The sequence below is a fragment of the Cetorhinus maximus genome, chromosome 27 (genome assembly GCF_964194155.1).
Source record: "Cetorhinus maximus chromosome 27, sCetMax3.hap1.1, whole genome shotgun sequence".
Taxonomy (NCBI): Eukaryota; Metazoa; Chordata; class Chondrichthyes; order Lamniformes; family Cetorhinidae; genus Cetorhinus; species Cetorhinus maximus.
The window spans coordinates 23230679-23249707 of record NC_135905.1 but is presented as its reverse complement, the minus strand read 5'-3'; the positions used below and the strand labels follow the sequence as shown (position 1 = coordinate 23249707).

The window sequence follows — 19029 nt, the reverse complement described above, 5'->3', positions numbered from 1 at the left end:
CCTTGGAAAATGGTGAAAGTGACGGTTCCTCTGTGGAGGCCAACCAGAGCCAAGACCATGGCACTGTGGGTGGTCTAGCTGCTCAGTGTGGGGAGGAAGAAGTGTGGAAGGGCAATAGTGGTAGGGGAGTAGATAGGCGCTTCTGTGACCATAGACGTGACTCCAGGATGGTATGTTCCCTCCTGGGTGCCGGGGGCAACGGCGTCACAGAACGGCTGCAGGGCATTCTGAAGGGGGAGGGTGAACAGCCAGAGGTTGTGGTCCATGTTGGGACCAATGACATGGGAAGAAAGAGGAATGAGGTCCTGCAAGCAGACTTTAGGAAGTTAGGTAGGAAATTGAAAAGCAGGACTTCAAAGATAGTAATCTCCGGATTACTCTCGGTGCCATGCAGTAGTGAGTATAGGGACAGAAGGATAGAGCAGATGAATGCGTGGCTGGAGAGATGGTGCGGGAGGGAGGGCTTTAGATTCCTGGGGCATTGGGACCGTTTCTGGAGGAGGTGGGACCTGTACAAGTTGGACGGGTTACATCTGAACAGGAACGGGACCAACATCCTCGCAGGGAGGTTTGCTAATGCTGTTGGGGCAGATTTAAATTAAATTGGTGGTGGGGCGGGAATCCTGAAAAGTAGTTCAGAGGGGAGAGAAGTGGAGATGGAATTGGAAGTTAAAACGCTAGTAAGTGAGACTGGAAGGCAGAGGAAACATAGGCTAGATAAGAAAAAAGTGAGTTTAGCAACGCTCAATGGAATATATTTTCATGCAAGGAGCCTGAGGAGTAATACAGATGAGCTGAGGGCATGGATAGGCACATGGGAGCATGATATCATAGCTATGACTGAGACTTGGTTAAAAGGGCAGGATTGGCAACTCAACATTCCTGGTTATAGGGTATTCAGACGAGATAGAGAGGGGGATAAAAGAGGAGGGGGGGGGGGTCCCAATATTGACCAAGGAATCAATTATAGCAGTGAGGAGGGATGATATCTTGGAAGAATCATCAAATGAGGCCATATGGATAGAAGTAAAAAAATACACAAAGGGCAAACACGCTGTTGAGTGTGTGCCATAGGCCCCCAAACAGTCAGGGAGAGATGGAGGACCAAATATGTAATCAAATTTCAGAGAAGTATAAGAGTAATAAGTAATAAGGGATTTTAACTAGCCAGATATTAACTGGGATAGCTTTAGTGTGCAAGGTAGGGAGGGAGCAAAATTCTTAATGCACCCAGGAGAACTTTTTTAGCCAGTCATAGCCCAATAAGGGAGGGGGCAGTTCTGGACCTAATATTCAGAACTGAGCCCGGGCAGGTGAAGGGCGTATCAGTAGGGGAGCATTTTGGAGATAGTGACCATAACTCAGTTAGATTTAGGATAGTTATGGAACAGGATATGGTTGGGCCAGGAATAAAAGTTCTAAATTGGAGAAAGGCTAATTTTACTAAGATGAGATATGATTTGGCCCAAGTGGACTGGGAGCAGCTACTTGCAGATAAAACTGTGTTAGAGCAGTGGGGGAGCATTCAAGGAGGAAATAGCAAGAGTACAGGGCAAATATGTTCCTGTAAAGACAAAGGGCCGGAGAACCCTGGATGTCAAGGGACATAAAGGTTGGGATTAAGAAAAAAAAAGAGAAGTTTATGGCAGATACCGAGGGCTCAATACGGCAAAGTCCTAGAGGAGTATAAGAAGTGCAGGGGGGAACTTAAAAGGGGAATTAGGAAAGCTAAGAGAGTGCATGAGAAAACATTGGTGGGTAGAATAAAGGAAACCCCCAAAGGGGTTTTTTAAATATATGAAGAGCAAGAGAATAACTAGGGAAAGACTAGGGCCAATTAGGGACCATAGAAGTAATCTGTGTGTGGACCCGGAAGACGTGGGTACAGTCCTCAATAAATACTTTGCGTCGGTCTTCACAATGGAAAAGGACGACACAGGTATCGACATCAGGGTGGAGGACCGTGGAAATATTGGAGAAAATTAACATAGTGAGTAGGTACTGGTGAGTTTAGCGGCCTTAAATAAACTCTGGCCCAGGTGAGATGTATCCCAGGATGTTGAGGGAGACAAGGAAAGAGCTACCAGGGGCCCTGGCAGTAATTTTCAAATCCTCACTGGCCACAGGTGAGGTGCTGGAGGACTGCTAACATTGTCCCATTATTAAAAAAGGGAGGAAGGGATAGATCAGGAAATTACAGGCCAGTCAGTCTAACCTCGGTGGTGGGGAAGTTACTAGAAAGAACCCTGAGGGACAGAATATATTTGCACTTGGAGAGACATGGATTAATCAGGAATAGTCGGAATGGATTTGTTAAGGGAAGGTCGTGTTTGACAAATTTACTCGAATTTTTTGAGGAAGTAACTAGGAGTGTTGATGAGGGTAATGCATTTGATGTGGTCTACATGGACTTTAGCAAGGCTTTTGATAAGGTCCCTCATGGCAGACTGGTCAAGAAAGAGCCCATGGGACCCAAGGCAAAGTGGCATGTTGATCCAAAATTGGCACTGAGGCAGGAAGCAGAGGGTGATGGTAGAGGGATGTTTCTGTGACTGGAAGTCTGTTTCCAGTGAGGTTCCGCAGGGCTTGGGGCCCTTGCTGTTTGTGGTGTACATAAATAATTTGGACTTCAGTGTAGGGGGTGTGATCAAGAGGTTTGTGGATGACACAAAAGTTGATTGGGTGGTAAGTAGTGAGGAGGATAGCCATAAACTACAGGAGAATATCAATGGACTGGTCAGGTGGGCAGAGCAGTGACAAATGGAATTCAACCCAGAAAAGTGTAGGTAATGCACTTGGGGAGGGCTAACAAGGCAAGGGATTATACTATGAATGGTAGGACCCTGGAAAGTACTGAAGATCAGAGGGACCCTGATGTGCATATCCACAGATTCCTGAAGGTAGCAGGGCAGGTAGATAAGGTGGTTAAGAAGACATTTGGGGTTCTTGCCTTTATTAGCCGAGGCATAGAATACAAGAGCAGGGAGGTTATGCAGGAACTGTATAAAATGCTGGTTCGGCCACAACTGGAGTACTGCGTGCAGTTCTGGTCACCACATTATAGGAAGGATGTGATTGTACTGGAGAGGGTGCAGAGGAGATTTACCAGGATGCTGCCTAGGCTGGAGGGCCTGAGCTATGACGAAAGATTGGATTGGCCGAGGTTGTTTTCCTTGGAGCAGAGAAGGTTGAGAGGGGACCTGATAGAGGTGTATAAGATTGAGGGGCATAGATAGGGTGGTTAGGAAGACACTTTTTCCATTAGTAGAGGGGTCAATAACCTGGGGCAATGATTTAAGTTAAGAGGAGAGTTGAGGAGAAATTTTTTCACTCAGAAGGTGGTGGGAGTCTGGAACTGCCTGAAAGAGTGGTTGACTCAGAAACTCTCGTAACATTTAAGAATTATTTAGATATTCACTTATGTTGCCATGGACTCCCGGGTTATGGATCAAGCACTTGAAGATGGGATTAGTGTAGTTAGAGTTTTGTTGACTGGCAAGAACACAATGGGCCGAATGGCCTCCTGTGCTGTAAACGTCTGAGCCTATTGACAGAAACCCAAGACCTAGATATTCATCACAATATTTAAGTTGATTCCCATCAAATGTGACCATTATCCCTCATTCCATATACAGTAGAACATAAGCAATTATCCCTGATAGGGGAGAATGGGTGAAGAATGTAATTATGCTTTAGTCCACCACAATGTTACTTGATGTGCTGAAGCCCTGCTGTGCACTCAGCATGGTTGATTCGTGGTCTTCTAGATTTATGTTATGAGAAAAGCCAGGAGAAATTTGGGCATTTCAGCCTTGAAATAAAGAATGAGAGAATGACATCAGAGTCATAGAAGATTGATAAAACCTGAATTATTTTAAACTATAAATGGAGGGAAAAAAGAGGATACTGGTTGGAAGTAGTAACAGGTAACTTTATGACTCATATCAGGAATTTCTTCGGCGTGGTGAACATGTGGGGGTGGACTCCCAGATGAACATTTGTGATGGTTGAACAAGAAAGGGCAAGATTTGCCTCCCTCATCTGTAAGTGTCTGGTAAACAAGACCAAAGTAATTTCTAAAACAAAAACAGAATTACCTGGAAAAACTCAGCAGGTCTGGCAGCATCGGCGGAGAAGAAATCAGTTAACGTTTCGAGCCTTCATGGCCCTTCGGCAGAACAATTTCTAGGTGGTCTTATCGTGAATGTTTGCAGTAGCCATCAGTTTTTTTGTTGAGACAGGCTGTTTGTGCTTACCAGATTTAGCCTGACTTTGTTGTTAGACTGCATGGCAGTAAGGTTCACTAATTAATGAACAAGTCTGTGAAGCCCAGAACACCTTGACCTGGCACATTTAGTCTAATGTATTGTGATTAGATGTGGTGATGTGGAGTGGAACATTTTTTGCAGCCTTGTGTAAACCTGCATGAAGATCAATGACAGATACTGTGGTAAGTTGGATTAAAAAGCTACCGTTAAAACTGTGGCATGTTCGATGTCTTATACCAGATGAGCAAAGCGTGAACGTTTTTTGGACTTTGACGACATCCCTGGAATCATGCATTATCTTCTGACATTGTGAATTATGTCACACAATCAAGGATGGGTAGCAATAATTCTGTCATCTGAAGTCTGGTTCAGGGGAGACCATTGATGTTAGAATAATTCAGTTAGCCCTTTAGCAATCGTTGGGCAATTAGTCAAGTAGAAGTTGTTGGCAGGAAATCATGGTAAATAGATTGCTGAGAAGTTCTCGATTCCCAAACCTTGGGAAAGTTTTGGTGTGTTAAGAATGAATGCATTGAATTATGTCCACCTTACAGAACAGATAGATGTTCAGTTCAATGTCTCATCCAAAAGATGGCACCTCTGACAGTACAGCACTCACTCAGTATTGGATTGAGATATTGGCCTAGGTTATATGAGCAAGACAGTGGAGTTAAAGTTCTGCTTTCATTTGTGTGGAGCCGAGGAGAATGATGAGGGAGGGTAATGTGGGAGGGAGGGAGATTGAAGCGGAAGGGGCATAAAACTGGGAATAACTCATCTTTGGTTAATATACATGTACACCTCCAGTTTCTCCAAAACACACCATTTTGTGTCATTACCAAGTTAAGGGTGGGTTTACTGTATCAGTATATCTAGGCAACTACAAGACGGTAGGAAACAGAAGAAGCTGTTCATACCACGCTGACGAAACTTCTGGCCTAGCTCTGCCTATTCCTATCCTGGTGCTTCAACCTTTTACTGAAGCAGAATTTGGTTTGAATTCCCTCTTGAATACTTCAAATGAATGACTGGTTCTGATAATGGAGAAGTTATTACTGCCAGTGAGTAACATCACTGAGTACACCTGAGCTTCTGCTGCTGTGACTGTACATTATTGTATTACACCAGGATAGATTGTGGATGAGTAATATCAAGCAACCTTTCTATCCTATTGTGAGTAAGAAGGATTTGAGTGTGTATAGTATGTTGACTGGTGAATTGTACTCATTTTCAGATTCGTTGGAATTCAGTGATGAGTCAAATTCCATCTTTTCCGATGTTGGCAGGAAACCAATGAACAGACAGGAAAAAGCCAAGGAAAATACCAGGAAAATTTTCCATGGACCTAAACGGGTAAGAATTTCAAGCTGCTGGAAAGCTAGAATGTGCCACAAGGTGACCTGTCCTTCTCCGTGCTTAGTTAGTGCCAAGTGTTTTATTTACATCAGGAGCGTTCAAGCACTTTCTCGCATGGCTACCCAGGTGGAACCTCAAACCATGTATAAATTTTCACTGTGTTCCCATTCCTCTGCATTAGACTATAAGTAATCTAAAGCTACCATCAGTGTAAAAGGTCATATCAACCATGGTGCAGGGATCACCTGAACTGACTGTTCCAGGGCACGAGGTGAAATGACCCTCCCCAAAGACCAGTCTCAACAAAACAATGAAATTGCACCTGGCCTATGGGAATCCTACTTCTATTTGCCTAATATTATGCACACTGACTCTGTTCTTTCACACACTGCATCACAATAATACAACTTGTGACCCTGACCCATCCCTTCCTGGTCAGCTACTCCTGACCGTGTGAAATACATGATGAAAACTTGTGTCGATAGAGAACTTGTGTTTTGTTGCAGTTCCTTATCATTTGATGCTTGGTCCTGGTGATCCTTCCCCCATAGCCCTGGTGCTGCTATGTAATGGGATCTGTTCTGGAGCAAGGGGGTGGAGGAGAGCAAGAAGTGACTGGTTTCCTTGAGAGCTCCAGCGATGACCTTATTGAAATTGGCGACTAGAGGGAATGACAGAGCACCCAGCTGCTGCTCTGGAGTGAACGGGTTTGACTTCAGACTGCAGCAGCCTATTTCTACACTGCCTGAATAAAGGCCTGTGTGATCCTGCCAAGACACCTTTGTGCTGGTTTGCAAACAAAGCTGCCTGATGGTGTCAGAATGGATTAGCCTCCATTGTTCCCAAGGCAGAATCTGAACCCTTGTATACGCCACTGAAGTTGTTTGGATGTGGTAAAACTGGTAATTATTAAATCTTTTCCACTGAAGAAGGTAATGTTCTTGCATGCTTTCATCTTCAATTCAGAATGATTCAATTTGTCCATATTCCAACTTTGGAAAGGTATGGTGGCCGAGTGCTTATGGAATTGGACCAGTTGCCAAGTAGATTTATTCAAACTGCACCAAGTTGTAAAATTGAATTTAATATCTGGTGATTTGTGGGCCATGAAAGCTTCTGATTAAGAATTATTTTTAATAAGCTGGTTCACTGATGTCCTTCAGGGAGGGACCTGCCACCTTTCCCAGTCTGGCTTACACATCCTTAGTCTTGCAGTACTCTGGAATGGACAGAGTCCTGCTTTAGGACTGCCACCCACATCTCAAGGAACAAAGCTCTATTTAAAAAAATTCCCTCGATTGGGTCCAGGGTCAAGTCACAGTTGGTTAGGTTAGTTTGTGTTGAGAGAGGACAGGGATATTATTGGTGAACCTTGCTGAATAGAAATTAAATTAATACTGTGCTATTTAATTGGGACAGTATAATGTATGTGTTTGGAGCTTAATGAATGAAATGCCTGGATCATTGCTTTATTCTAAAGCACAATTGCATAATAATGAGGAATATTACTGTGGAGCAGTACTTCATACTTGAGTAAGCTTCATGACCTGCAGTTCCAGATGGGGAGATAGAATTGATCACGAGCTGCATTTTGCCATTGCAGACATCCTATGGAGGCTTTGAATTTGTACTTGGCAAAGAGCCACTTCATTGATAAAGTGTACAAAGTCCATTAGTAAATGGCTCTGAGTTGTAGTATTAAATACTTACTAGAACGCAGAAATATTTTTGAAAGTTTTGAGTCCCCTGAACAGTTCTGTATTTTTTATGTACATGGCTTCTGTGGTGCCAAATGGTAAATCTCCCCGGGGCTGCAGGTGAACAGATTTCTACCTGCAACAGAAGAAATACTCCTCCAATCACAACTTCCGCCACTGTGCCTAACATGTGCTCTGGTTATCTTGGTGCCATGGTATTTAAATGAACCACTAGAAAGGGTAGTAGACCATACACAGCAAATGCTTTCACCTGATGTTTTACACTGACAATTGAATTTATTGGAATATGTGGCCATGGGGGTAGATGCTCAAGTCAGGACATGGATAGTTTTTGTTGCAAAGTTCCTGCTGTTGCTCATCATTGAAAAATGAAAAAGTTGAGAGAAGGGAGTGAAGAGGAGAGGCAGGAACTACATTGGGACTCCCAACTGCATGGCAGCGTGCACTTCCGTGTCACTGAATTTGATCATGCAGATTTGTCCCTACAGCAACATCAACCTTAGAGAGAAGGAAGAAAAGTTGGAGGAATACAAAATGAACCATGTTCTTTCAGCTTTATGTGACTGGCCTCAGGATCACAATGAAGGGTTTGTCAATTGCCAACACAAGGATGGAGTGTGATCTTGGGATGCCCTGGAGAAGATGAAACGGTCTATTTTTTAGTTAAAACTAATGCTGGACTGTGAAAAGGATAATTATAATAAACACAGAAAATTGCATTTGGGTTCAGCTGTGTCCAGTTTCAAGGCTTGACCCATATATTATGCAGCAGCTTTCAGTATTTGGGAAGGTGGAGAGCAAGCAGATGTTCATAATAGCTGCAAGGCACAGATTCAAATGGGGTGTAAGAAAGCTTTTTTTTTTACAGCCACAACACTGGTGTTTACCCGGCAATGTGGAAAATTACTTGGGTACGTCTTGTCCACAAAAAGCAGGACAAATCCAACCCGGCCAGTTACTGTCCCATTGGCCTATTCTCGATCATCAGCAAAGTAATGGGAGGGGTTGTTGACAGTGCTATCAAGTGGCACTTATTCAGCAATAAACTGCTCGCTGATGCTCAGTTTGGGTTCTGCCAGGGCCACTCATTGACTGACCTCATTACAACTTTAGCCCAAACATGAACAAAAGAGCTGAACTCCAGAGGTGAGGTGAGAATGGCTGCCCTTGGCATCAAAGCAGCATTTGACCAAGTGTGACATCAGGTAGATGTAGCAAAACTGGAGTCAATGGAAATCAGGGGGAAAACTCTCCACTGGTTGGAGTCATACCTAGCACAAAGGAAGATGGTTGTTGGAGGTCAATCATCTCAGTTCCAGGACATCACTGCAGGAGTTCCTCAGGGTAGTGTCCTAGGCCAAACCATCTTCAGCTGCTTCATCAATGACCTTCCTTCCATCATAAGGACAGAAGTGGGGATGTTTGCTGCTAATTGTACAATGTTCAGTACCATTCACAACTCCTCAGATATATAAGCAGTCTGTGCTTCAGTGCACTGAGGCTTGGGCTGATAAGTGACGAGTAACATGCACGCCACACAAGTGCCAAGTAATGACTATCTGAACAAGAGAGAACCTAACCACCTACTTTTGACATTCAGTGGCATGACCATTGCTGAATGACCCACTATCAACATCCTGGGGGTTACAGTTGACCAGAAACTGAACTGGACCAGCCCTATAAATACTGTTGCTGCAAGAGCAGGTCAGAGGTTGGGAATTCTATGGTAGGTAAGTCATCTTCTGATTCCCCAGAGCTTGTCTGCAAGTCACAAGTCAGGAGTGTGATGGAGAACTTTCCACTTGCCTGGATGAGTGTAGCTCCAAAAACATTCAAGAAACTCAACACGATCCAGGACAGAGTCCACTTGATTGGCTTATCATCCACCATCTTAAACATTCACTCCCTCCACAACCGACACACAGTGGCAGCAGTGTGTACCATCTAAAAGATGCACTGCAGGAACTCATCAAGGCTCCTTAGACAGCACCTTCTAAACCTGTGACCTCTAGCAGAGAGAAGGGCAAGGGCAGCTGATGCATGGGATGCATAAGTTCCCCTCCAAGTTGTATACTATCCTAACTTGGAACTATATTGCTGTTCCTTCACTGTCATTGGACCTTCCTTCCTAACAGCCCTGTGGGTATACTTACATCACATGGACTGCAGCGATTCAAGAAAAGTGGTTCACCACCACCTCCTCAAAGGCAATTAGGAGTGGGCAACAAATGCTGCCCTGGCCAGCAATGCCCACATCCCATGAGTGAATAAGAAAAGTGGCTGGTTTTCAGAAGGACCTCACCATGGAAACTCTTTCGAGTTATCAACAGTCACAGATTGCAACTCTTTCGAGTACAATCACAGTTCTTGGTTTCCGGGAGTGGGACATGAACCCACAACCCTCTGATTCAAAGGCGAGGGTGCTATGTATGACCCAGCTGACACCTCTACGTATGGGCACGCAGCCTATGTAAATTGAATTTAATTGCATGCAGGTGGTGGGCATTAACTGGGGTTTCATTTGGAGTCCCTTATTGAAACTGTGGTTGAGTTAGATATATGCTTGTATTGTTTCATTAAATAAGCGTACGATAAGTTGTGGATTGGATCCAGTACTATCCTTTACCAAATGGCTGTACGGAAATGAATATCTTGGCCTCCATAATGAAATTGGATCAATACCTTGAACTGGAACACATTCAGTTGCATCTACTGGCAAGCTGAGAGCAGATGAGACTGTCCTATTTTTCTGTCTGAAAATATCTTTGAATCCACTTCCTGTGCACAGACTCAAAAATTGCACTCTAAATGAAATGATGATATTTCGCACTAATAGGCATTCATGACTGAGCAAAACTTTGTAAATGTACAGTCTCTGCCCAAAATCACCTCCCTGGCAGAGTACTTGCATACAATAGTAAGTCACCATATTACTGCATCACACTATCGGAGACATTCTTTGAATGTAAATGTCCTCATTATCACTACAATAAGATTGTCATGTTTTCTTGATATTTTCCTTTTCTTCATTCGTTCACGGGATGTGGGCTTCGCTGGCTGAACCAGCATTTATTGCCCATCCCTTATTGCCCTCGAGAAGGTGGTTGTTGAGAAGGTGGTTGAACTGCCTCCTTGAACCGCTGCAGTCCATGTGGTGTACGTACACCCACAGTGCTGTTAGGAAGAGAGTGCCAGGATTTTGACCCAGCGACAGTGAAGGAACGACGATATATTTCCAAGTCAGGATGGTGAGTGACTTGAAGGGGAACTTCCAAGCGGTGGTGTTCCCATCTACCTACTGCCCTTGTCCTTCTAGATGGTAGTGGTCGTGGGTTTCGAAGGTGCTGTCGAAGGAGCCTTGCTGAATTTCTGCAGTGCATCTTGTAGATGATACACACTGCTGCTACAGTGCATCGGTGGTGGAGGGAGTGAATGTTTGTGGATGTGGTGCCAATCAAGCGGGCTGCTTTGTCCTGGATGGTGTCAAGCTTCTTGAGTGTTGTGGGAGCTGCACTCATCCAGGCAATTGGGGAGTATTCCATCACATTCCTGACTTGTGCCTTGTAGATCATGGACAGGCTTTGGGGAGTCATGAGGTGAGTTACTCATCGCACGATTCCTAGCTCCTGACCTGCTCTTGTAATCACAGTATTTATATGGCTAGCCCGTTTCAATTCTGGTCAATGGTAACCCCCGGGATGTTGATAGGAGATTCGGTGATGGTAATGCCATTGAACGTCAAGGGATGATGGTTTGATTCTCTTTTGTTGGAGATGGTCATTGCCCGGCACTTGTGTGGCGCGAACGTTACTTGCCACTTGTCAGCCGAAGCCTGGATATTGTCCAGGTCTTGCTGCATTTGGACATGGACTCAGTTTTGCTAGGGCTCCTTGATGCCACATTGTCAAGTGCGACCTTGATGTGCAGGGCAGTCACTCTCTTTTGTCCATTTTTTGAACCAAGACTGTAATGAGGTCAGGAGCTGAGTGGCCCTGGTGGAACCCAAACTGGGCGCCAGTGAGTAGGTTATTCCTAAGCAAGTGCTGCTCGATAGCACTGATGACCCTTCCATTGCTTTACTGATGATCAAGAGTATCCTGATGGGGCGGTAATTGGCCAGGTTGGATTTGCCCTGCTTTTTGTGTACAGGACATACCTGGGCAATTTTCCACATAGCCAGTTAGATGCCAGTGTTGTAGCTGTACTGGAACAACTTGGCTAGGGGCACGGCAAGTTCTGGAGCACGTCTTCCGTACAATTGCCGGAATATTGTCAGGGCCCATTGCCTTTGCAGTATCCAGTGCGTACAGTGGTTTCTTGATATCACGTGGACTGAATTGAATTGGCTGAAGGCTGGCATCTGTAATGCTGGGGATCTCTCGAGGAGGCCGAGATGGATCCTCTACTCGGCACTGCTGGCTGAAGATTGTAGGAAGTGCTTCAGCCTTATCTTTTGCACTGATGTGCTGGGCTCCTCCATCATTGAGGATAGGGATACTTGTGGAACCTCCTCCTCCAGTGAGTTGTTTAATTGTCCACCACCAATCACAACTGGTTGTGGCAGGACTGCAGAGCTTTAGATCTGATCCGTTGGTTGTGGGATCGCTTAGCTCTGTCTATCACCTGCTGCTTATGCTGTTTCGTACGCAAGTAGTCCTGTGTAATAGCTTCACCAGGTTGACGCCTCATTTTTAGGTATGCCTGGTGCTGCTCCTGGCATGCCCTCCTGCACTCTCCTTGAACCAGGGTTGATTCCCTGGCTTAATGGCAATGATAGAGTGGAGGATATGCCAGGCCATGACATCACAGATTGTGTTTGAGTACAATTCTGCTGCTGCTGATGGCCCACAGCGCCTCATGGATGCCCAGTCTTGAGTTGCTAGAACTGTTTGAAATCTATTCCATTTAGCATGGTGGTAGTGCCACACCACACGATGGAGGGTGTCCTCAGTGTAAATGTGGGACTTCTCCACAAGGACTGTGCGGTGGTCACTCCAACCGATACTGTCATGGACAGATGCATCTGCGATGGGCAGGTTGGTGAGGATGAGGTCAAGTATGTTTTTCCCTCTTGCTGGTTCCCTCACCACCTGCCACAGACTCAGTCTAGCAGCTATGTCATTTCGGGCTCGGTCAGTAGTGGTGCCACTGAGCCACTCTTGGTGATGGACATTGAAGTCCCCCACCCAGAGGACGTTCTGCACCCTTGTCACCCTCAGTGCTTGCTCCAAGTGGTGTTCACTATGGAGGAGCACTGATTCATCAGCTGAGGGAGGGCGGTACGTGATAATCAGCAGGTGGTTTCCTTTTCCATGTTTGACCTGATGCCACGAGACTTCATGGGGTCCGGGGTCGATGTTGAGGACGCCCAGGGCAATCCCTCCCGACTGTATACCACTGTGCCGCCGCCTCTGCTGGGCCTGCCCTGCAGGTGGGACAGGACATACTGAGGGATGGTGATGGTGGTGTCTGGGACATTATCTGTAAGATATGATTCGGTGAGCATGACTATGTCAGGCTGTTGCTTGACTACTCCTGTAAGACAGTTCTCCCAATTTTGGCACTAGCCCCCAAATGTTAGTAAGGAAGACTTTGCAGGGCCAATGGGGCTGAGCTTGTCGTTTCCAGTACCTCGGTCGATACCGGGTGGTCCATCCGGTTTACTAGTTAACCCTTTACGGTTACCAAATTATATTGATGTTCCACTGTTAATCTAATCTTTGCTCCTCAACCTTGCATACGTGAGAATTGTGGTGAAAGTTTCTGATGCCAAGTATTAATGCTGCTGTTTGGTATTGCAGAACTTGTGTTGCTGAGGAAAGAGACACGTGTAAGCTTTTCGTCTTGCACTCAGCTGGACACTCGCAAGGATACCATATAAGAGGGCAAAACAGCATTTTATACTCTGTGAAGACAGTGCTGATTGGTTAGCAAGTGGTGTTATCATGGAGAATGTACCACTGATGGTGACTGACAGTTAACTGCCAAGCATTGTTTGAAATTTAAGCCAGGCAGCTTGACCCTGATTGGTCAAGGCATTGCCCTGAGGAATGAGTCAGCGAATGGCTGTCACTCGTTTAGCTGAAACAGGCACAATGTATGTACATGTTCTTTCTGTCTGCAAAGAACAGGGCCCTGTGCATTAATATATGTCGCTTCCAGCACAGGTAAATACGCCACATTGCAAACCCATATAATTAGACTTACAGGTAAGTTAAGAACAGGTAAGCTGTCTATTGAATTTGAGTGTATAAAATCCAAAGTTGTGCCAGTTCTCATTTCCAAACATATCGATAGTGCTAAAATGAGACACAGTTCCACAGTTGAGTGAGCGTTTGTGAGATGAGAGTGAACACGCCCGTACTGTAAACTCACTTAAGCGGAAGCGGTTTGTCAGTGCAATTAATGATGCCACTAAAGACATTAATCTCTGACTATGTACTCTCAAAACGACTGAGAGTCAAGCTGCCTGGTTTAAATTTCAAACAATGCTTGGTAGTTAACTGTCAGTCACCATCAGTGGTACATTCTCCATGGTAACACCACTTGCCAACCAATCAGCACTGTCTTCACAGAGTATAAAATGCTGTTTTGCCCTCTTATATTGGTATCCTTGCGAGTGTCCTGATGAGTGTAAGACGAAAAGCTTACATGTGTCTCTTTCCTCAGCAACGCAAGTTCTGCAATACCAAACAGCAGCATTAATACTTGGCATCAGAAACTTTCACCACAATTCTCATGTATGCAAGGTTGAGGAGCAACAATCAAAGGTTAGATTAACAGTGGAACATCGATATAATTTGGTTAGGAGTTTGTTCTTGTGCATGGTTTTAATTTGGGTGTGCCTTCATCCAAAATCAAACAAATAGAGGTATTTGCTGAGTTTGAACTCCTCTGCTCCCAACTATCCTGCCAACAACCAGCTGAATCCTTGAAGGTGCACCTAGCTGATCTAGCGCATGCATATTGCAAGATTCTGAACGACCCATCCGACTTCCACAAGCAACGCGAACGTCTTGCAGCGTTGCGAGGCCTTAAAACCAACCCAGACACACACATCAGTAAACCTGACGTCGGGACCAGAATAGTCATCTTTAACAAGCGTGACTGTATTAACAAAATGCTCGCCATTCTTAATGACAGGCCCAAATTTGTATCCATTGGACATGCCACTCAGCAGGACAGGTCAACCTTGCTCGAAAGTAAACTCAAAAAAACGCTTGCTGGACTTGTGTAAGAGCAATGAGCTATCGTGTGATATTTATGACAGGGTTCGTCCTCACGGTTTGCTATGTTCGTGTATGTATGGGCTGCCCAAGACGCACAAAAGTGATGTCCTGCTACGCCCCAACTTATCTATGACCGGTTCTGCACAATGTGAATTGGCCAAATGGTTGGGCGAATTGTTACAAGAAGTTTTGACTCCTTCATATTTGCGAAGGCCGTACAGGACTTGCATATGGATAGCAGTGCTGTGTCCATGTGCTCATTTGACATTTCTAGCCTATTCACCAATGTTTCACTTAAGGAAGCCATAGATATTTGCGCTGCAGCACTACATCAAGGTGATCTAAGCCTGTCACCATTGTGTGATATCAGTATTCATTGAACTTATGAACTTGGCAACTCGCGCAGTTGAGTTCAGTTTTAATGACACCATGTACACCCAAATAGATGGTGTTGCCATGGGATCCCCTCTAGGTCCAGCTCTTGCAAACATCTTTGTTGGGTTCTATGAGAAATGTGCCTTCGATGGAATGACACCTAACCTCCTACCTCTCGCATATTTGATATATGGATAATACATTTGCTATATTTAAATCTGCAGCTGCATGTAACAATTTCCTGTCTTAATGGGCTCCATCCTGCGCTCAAATTCACCTTTGAAATGGAGCAGTCAAATGAACTCTCCTTCCTTGACATACTAGTTGAGAAATCTGCCAGGAGATTTTCCACCACAGTCTACCACAAGCCTGCCTTTACTGGTCAATATTCATGTTGGGATTCTTACAGTTCCGCACACTATCAGCAATCTTGTAAATAGGGCCCGAGCGAATTGCTCACCATGCGAGCTTGATGCTGAAATAGGGGCATCAAAGGCATCCTGCAGGACAACGGCTACCCTGATTGGATCACTTTGTGCTGTATATCATGCAAACTCATGAATGGGCCTAAGGCCATCACTTTTGGCCCTGAAAAATGCCCAGTCTACCTCAGGTTACCCTGGAAGGGCAAGGTATCCTGAAAATTTAAACAAAAGATGAAGCTAGCTGTTTCATGCTGCTTCTATGCAGTAGCAACACGAGTGATATTCGCCACTAACAGGATGCTGCCGTCAAGCCAAAAAGACGTTCTGCCTATTGCACAAATGGGTAATGTGGTGTATGAATTTCAGTGCCAGTGTGGAGCTAGGTAAGTAGGCCGTATGTCCCAAAGACTGGCTGATTGAATCAAACAGCATGACCCAGCCACTTTGTAACGGGCAGGGTACAGACTGTACCCAGCTCGTGATTGCAAAACTCAAAACAATGTCCAACATTAGATGTGATTCTGCGATTGGACAACATTTGCTAAATAATTCTCAATGTGCCGAGAATTACGCTGACAACAACCAATTTAAGATTGTCAGTTGGGCTTGCAATGTGGCATTTGCATGTACTGGAGCCTACATATATTAATACACAGGGCCCTGTTCTTTGCAGACAGAAAGGACATACATTGCACCTGTTTCAGCTAAACAAAATAAGTGACAGCCATTCACTGACTCATTCCTCAGGGTAATGCCTTGAGCAGTCAGGGTCAAGCTTCCTGGTTTAAATTTCAAACAATGCGTGGAAGTTAACTTTCACCATCAGTGGTGCATCCTCCATGGCAATGCCACTTGCCAACCATTCAGCACTCTCTTCAGATAGAGTATAAATTGTTGTCTCCCCCCCCTCCCCAATATTGGTATTCACAGAATCACAGAACTTTAATGGCATAGAAGGAGGCCAATCGGCCCATCGTTTCTTCACCAGCTCTCCAAATGAGCACTTGTGCCATTGCCCTGCCTTTTCCCCATCCCCTGCACATTGTTTCTTTATGAATAATCATCTAATGCCCTCTTGAATGCCTCGATTGAACCTGTCTCCACACTTTCAGGCAGTGCATTCCAGACCCAAACCACTCGTTGTGAGAAAAAAATATTTCTCATTTCACATTTGCTTTTTTTTTTGCAAATCAGTTTAAATCTGTGCCCTCTCGTTCTTGATCCTTTTACGAGAGGGGACAGCTTCTCCTTATCTACTCTGTCCAGCCCCCTCATGACTTTGAACATTTCTATCAAATCTCCTCTTAGCTGCCTTCTCTCCAAGGTGAACAGTCCCAACCTCTCCAATCTATCCTCAGAGCTGAAGTTTTTACTTGAACCATCCTTGTAAACCTTTCTGCATTCTCCCCAATGTGTTCACATCCTTCCTATAATGTAGCACCCAGAACTGTACACAATACTCCGGCTGAGGTCTAACGAGTGTCTTATATAAGTTTAGCATAACCTCCTTGCTTTTGTACTCTATGCCCCAATTAATAAACCCCAGGATACCATATGCTTTATTAACTGCTCTTTCCACCTGTCCTGCCACCTTCAATGATCTATGCACATATACACCCAGGTCTTTCTGCTCCTGCACCCCTTGCAAAATTTCACTCTTGCCACACTCGTGTCTGTCCTGATGAGTGCAAGACAAAAGCTTAGACATGTCTCTTTTTTCCGCAATATTTTAATGCTGCTTTGCATGTGATCAGTTAGTATCACAACATCTAAACATTTGTTTCAAGCTTTGCTGTATTTTCATACAAGGTTGAAGGGAAACTTAAGGGAATGGAGATGCTTGTGAAAGATTTATGTTCCTTTGTCTTGACCGTAATCCTAAAAATACTTAAACAATTTGGGAGGAGTTGTGGACAATCCCAAGCACACTATCAGTTCTGTGCTGTCCAGGATATGTAATATTTACTGAAGTATCTTTGCAGAGAAACCTATATAAATACAGAGATTGCTACTTGTGGAGCAAGACAAATTTCAATTATTTGTTAGCTGTATGTTTCCAGCACAAGAGGCCATTTGGCCCATATCAATGCTGGCTGTTTACTCAATCTGAACTAAACCCACTGTCCTGCAGTCTCCCCATGACCCTGTATCTTGCTCTGCTTCAAATGAATATGCATTTTTCAGAATCCAAAGCTAGCGCACAAACTTGGCAAATGGCCAACTAAATTCCAGTGCTGAATTTCCTCTAAAGTTCACTTCTATCTAACCCCATACCCTAACCTGTTCTCATTTATCCCAAACCTTGTTAGAATAATAATTCTAAACTCTGGAAGGTAGTGGAATATATTGTTTATTTCAAGGAGGTGATTGTAATCCCTGGTTCTCAGTGAAAAGGGGTAGCTAGCCAACTAATTTGAGGTGCTACCCCTTCTCTCTTGTGGCCAGTAGATAGACGTTGGTGCAAATCAGTTTTAGTCCAAAAAGCAAAGAATGAATTTGGTTCTGTAATTAAAAGATAAACTTATATAATGTCTTTCGGGATGCCCCCAACCATTTCACAGCCAATGAAGTACTTTTTAAACTGTATTCACTGATTTAATGTAGAGAATGTGATGTAGAAAAATTGCAAAGTCTCCATGTTAAGATTTCTGTGCTGCAAGTTTACTCTCAGATATTGGTGTCAGTCTGGCTGTGCCCTGTCTTCAGCAGCTTTTGGCTAATTTCAATGTGTCCCATGAAAAAAAAATTACATAAACAGAGATTTACAAGTAAAGTATTTGTGTTTCACGTGTGTATAAGGAGATAATGATTCTCATTTGAGACCAAAATAGGCCCAATTATGTCTTTGTCTGAAAAGACCTAAGGGAATACTGTTTGTCTAAAAAAGCTGTCTGAAATGCTCTTGTTGCTGGTTTGTGATGAGGTTGGGATGAACTACATCACTTCATCCCACCAGCAGGCCCTGACAGTGTGACAAATGGACATGTCAATGCTGGAGCTTTGTGCTTTGTGACAGGGTAAAACCAGCTGCATTTTCTTGTCAATTACCACTAGTCCCTCAGGCAAACATCTGACCTTGTCACAACTGATGACGTTGGGCTGAAATTTTAAAGCAAATAATGCAAACAGTTTGCATGTACCTTGCCATCAGCAAGGTGGCAGTATGGAGGTCCAGTTTCCAAAAGGCCAAGTGGTTTGTTCTGCAGAAATTTTCCAAGCAGCAATGTTCACCAAAACTCTTCTGGTAACAGACATTTTACAATAGACCCAGTAAAATACTTGAGACAATGCATTGGGTCAGCAAAGGAAAGCTAGCCACATCAAACCATGTTTTGCCTTCGGTTCAGTTAACGCCGAGCGTTTCACAAAATGAATTATTTTGGAATGCTTTGACTATTCTTGTATCTGTAAATGCGGCAGCTATTTGGCACATAAGACCCCAAGAAACATCAAAGAGATGAATGGTCAATTTATCTATTTTTAATGGTCTTGGCTCATAAAATCATAGAAACTTAGAGCACAGAAGGAGGCTATTCAACCTGTCATGTGGAGTGGCAGAAAGGTTTGTTAACCAGATACACTGAATTAAAGCGATTGGCAGAAGAACAAGAGGTGGGATGAAATATTTTTAACGCTGAATTGTTGTGATCTAGAATGC

General features: G+C 44.2%; 1 protein-coding gene across 1 annotated transcript in view; it reads left to right on the top strand.

Moving 5' to 3' along the window:
- Positions 1-19029, top strand: part of LOC144668638 (wings apart-like protein homolog) — a 140497-nt gene that overhangs the window by 58833 nt on the left and 62635 nt on the right. Inside the window, exon 3 of the mRNA XM_078530881.1 lies at positions 5503-5621. Coding sequence (XP_078387007.1) covers positions 5503-5621 — 119 coding nt within the window. The remainder of the gene's footprint in view (positions 1-5502; positions 5622-19029) is intronic.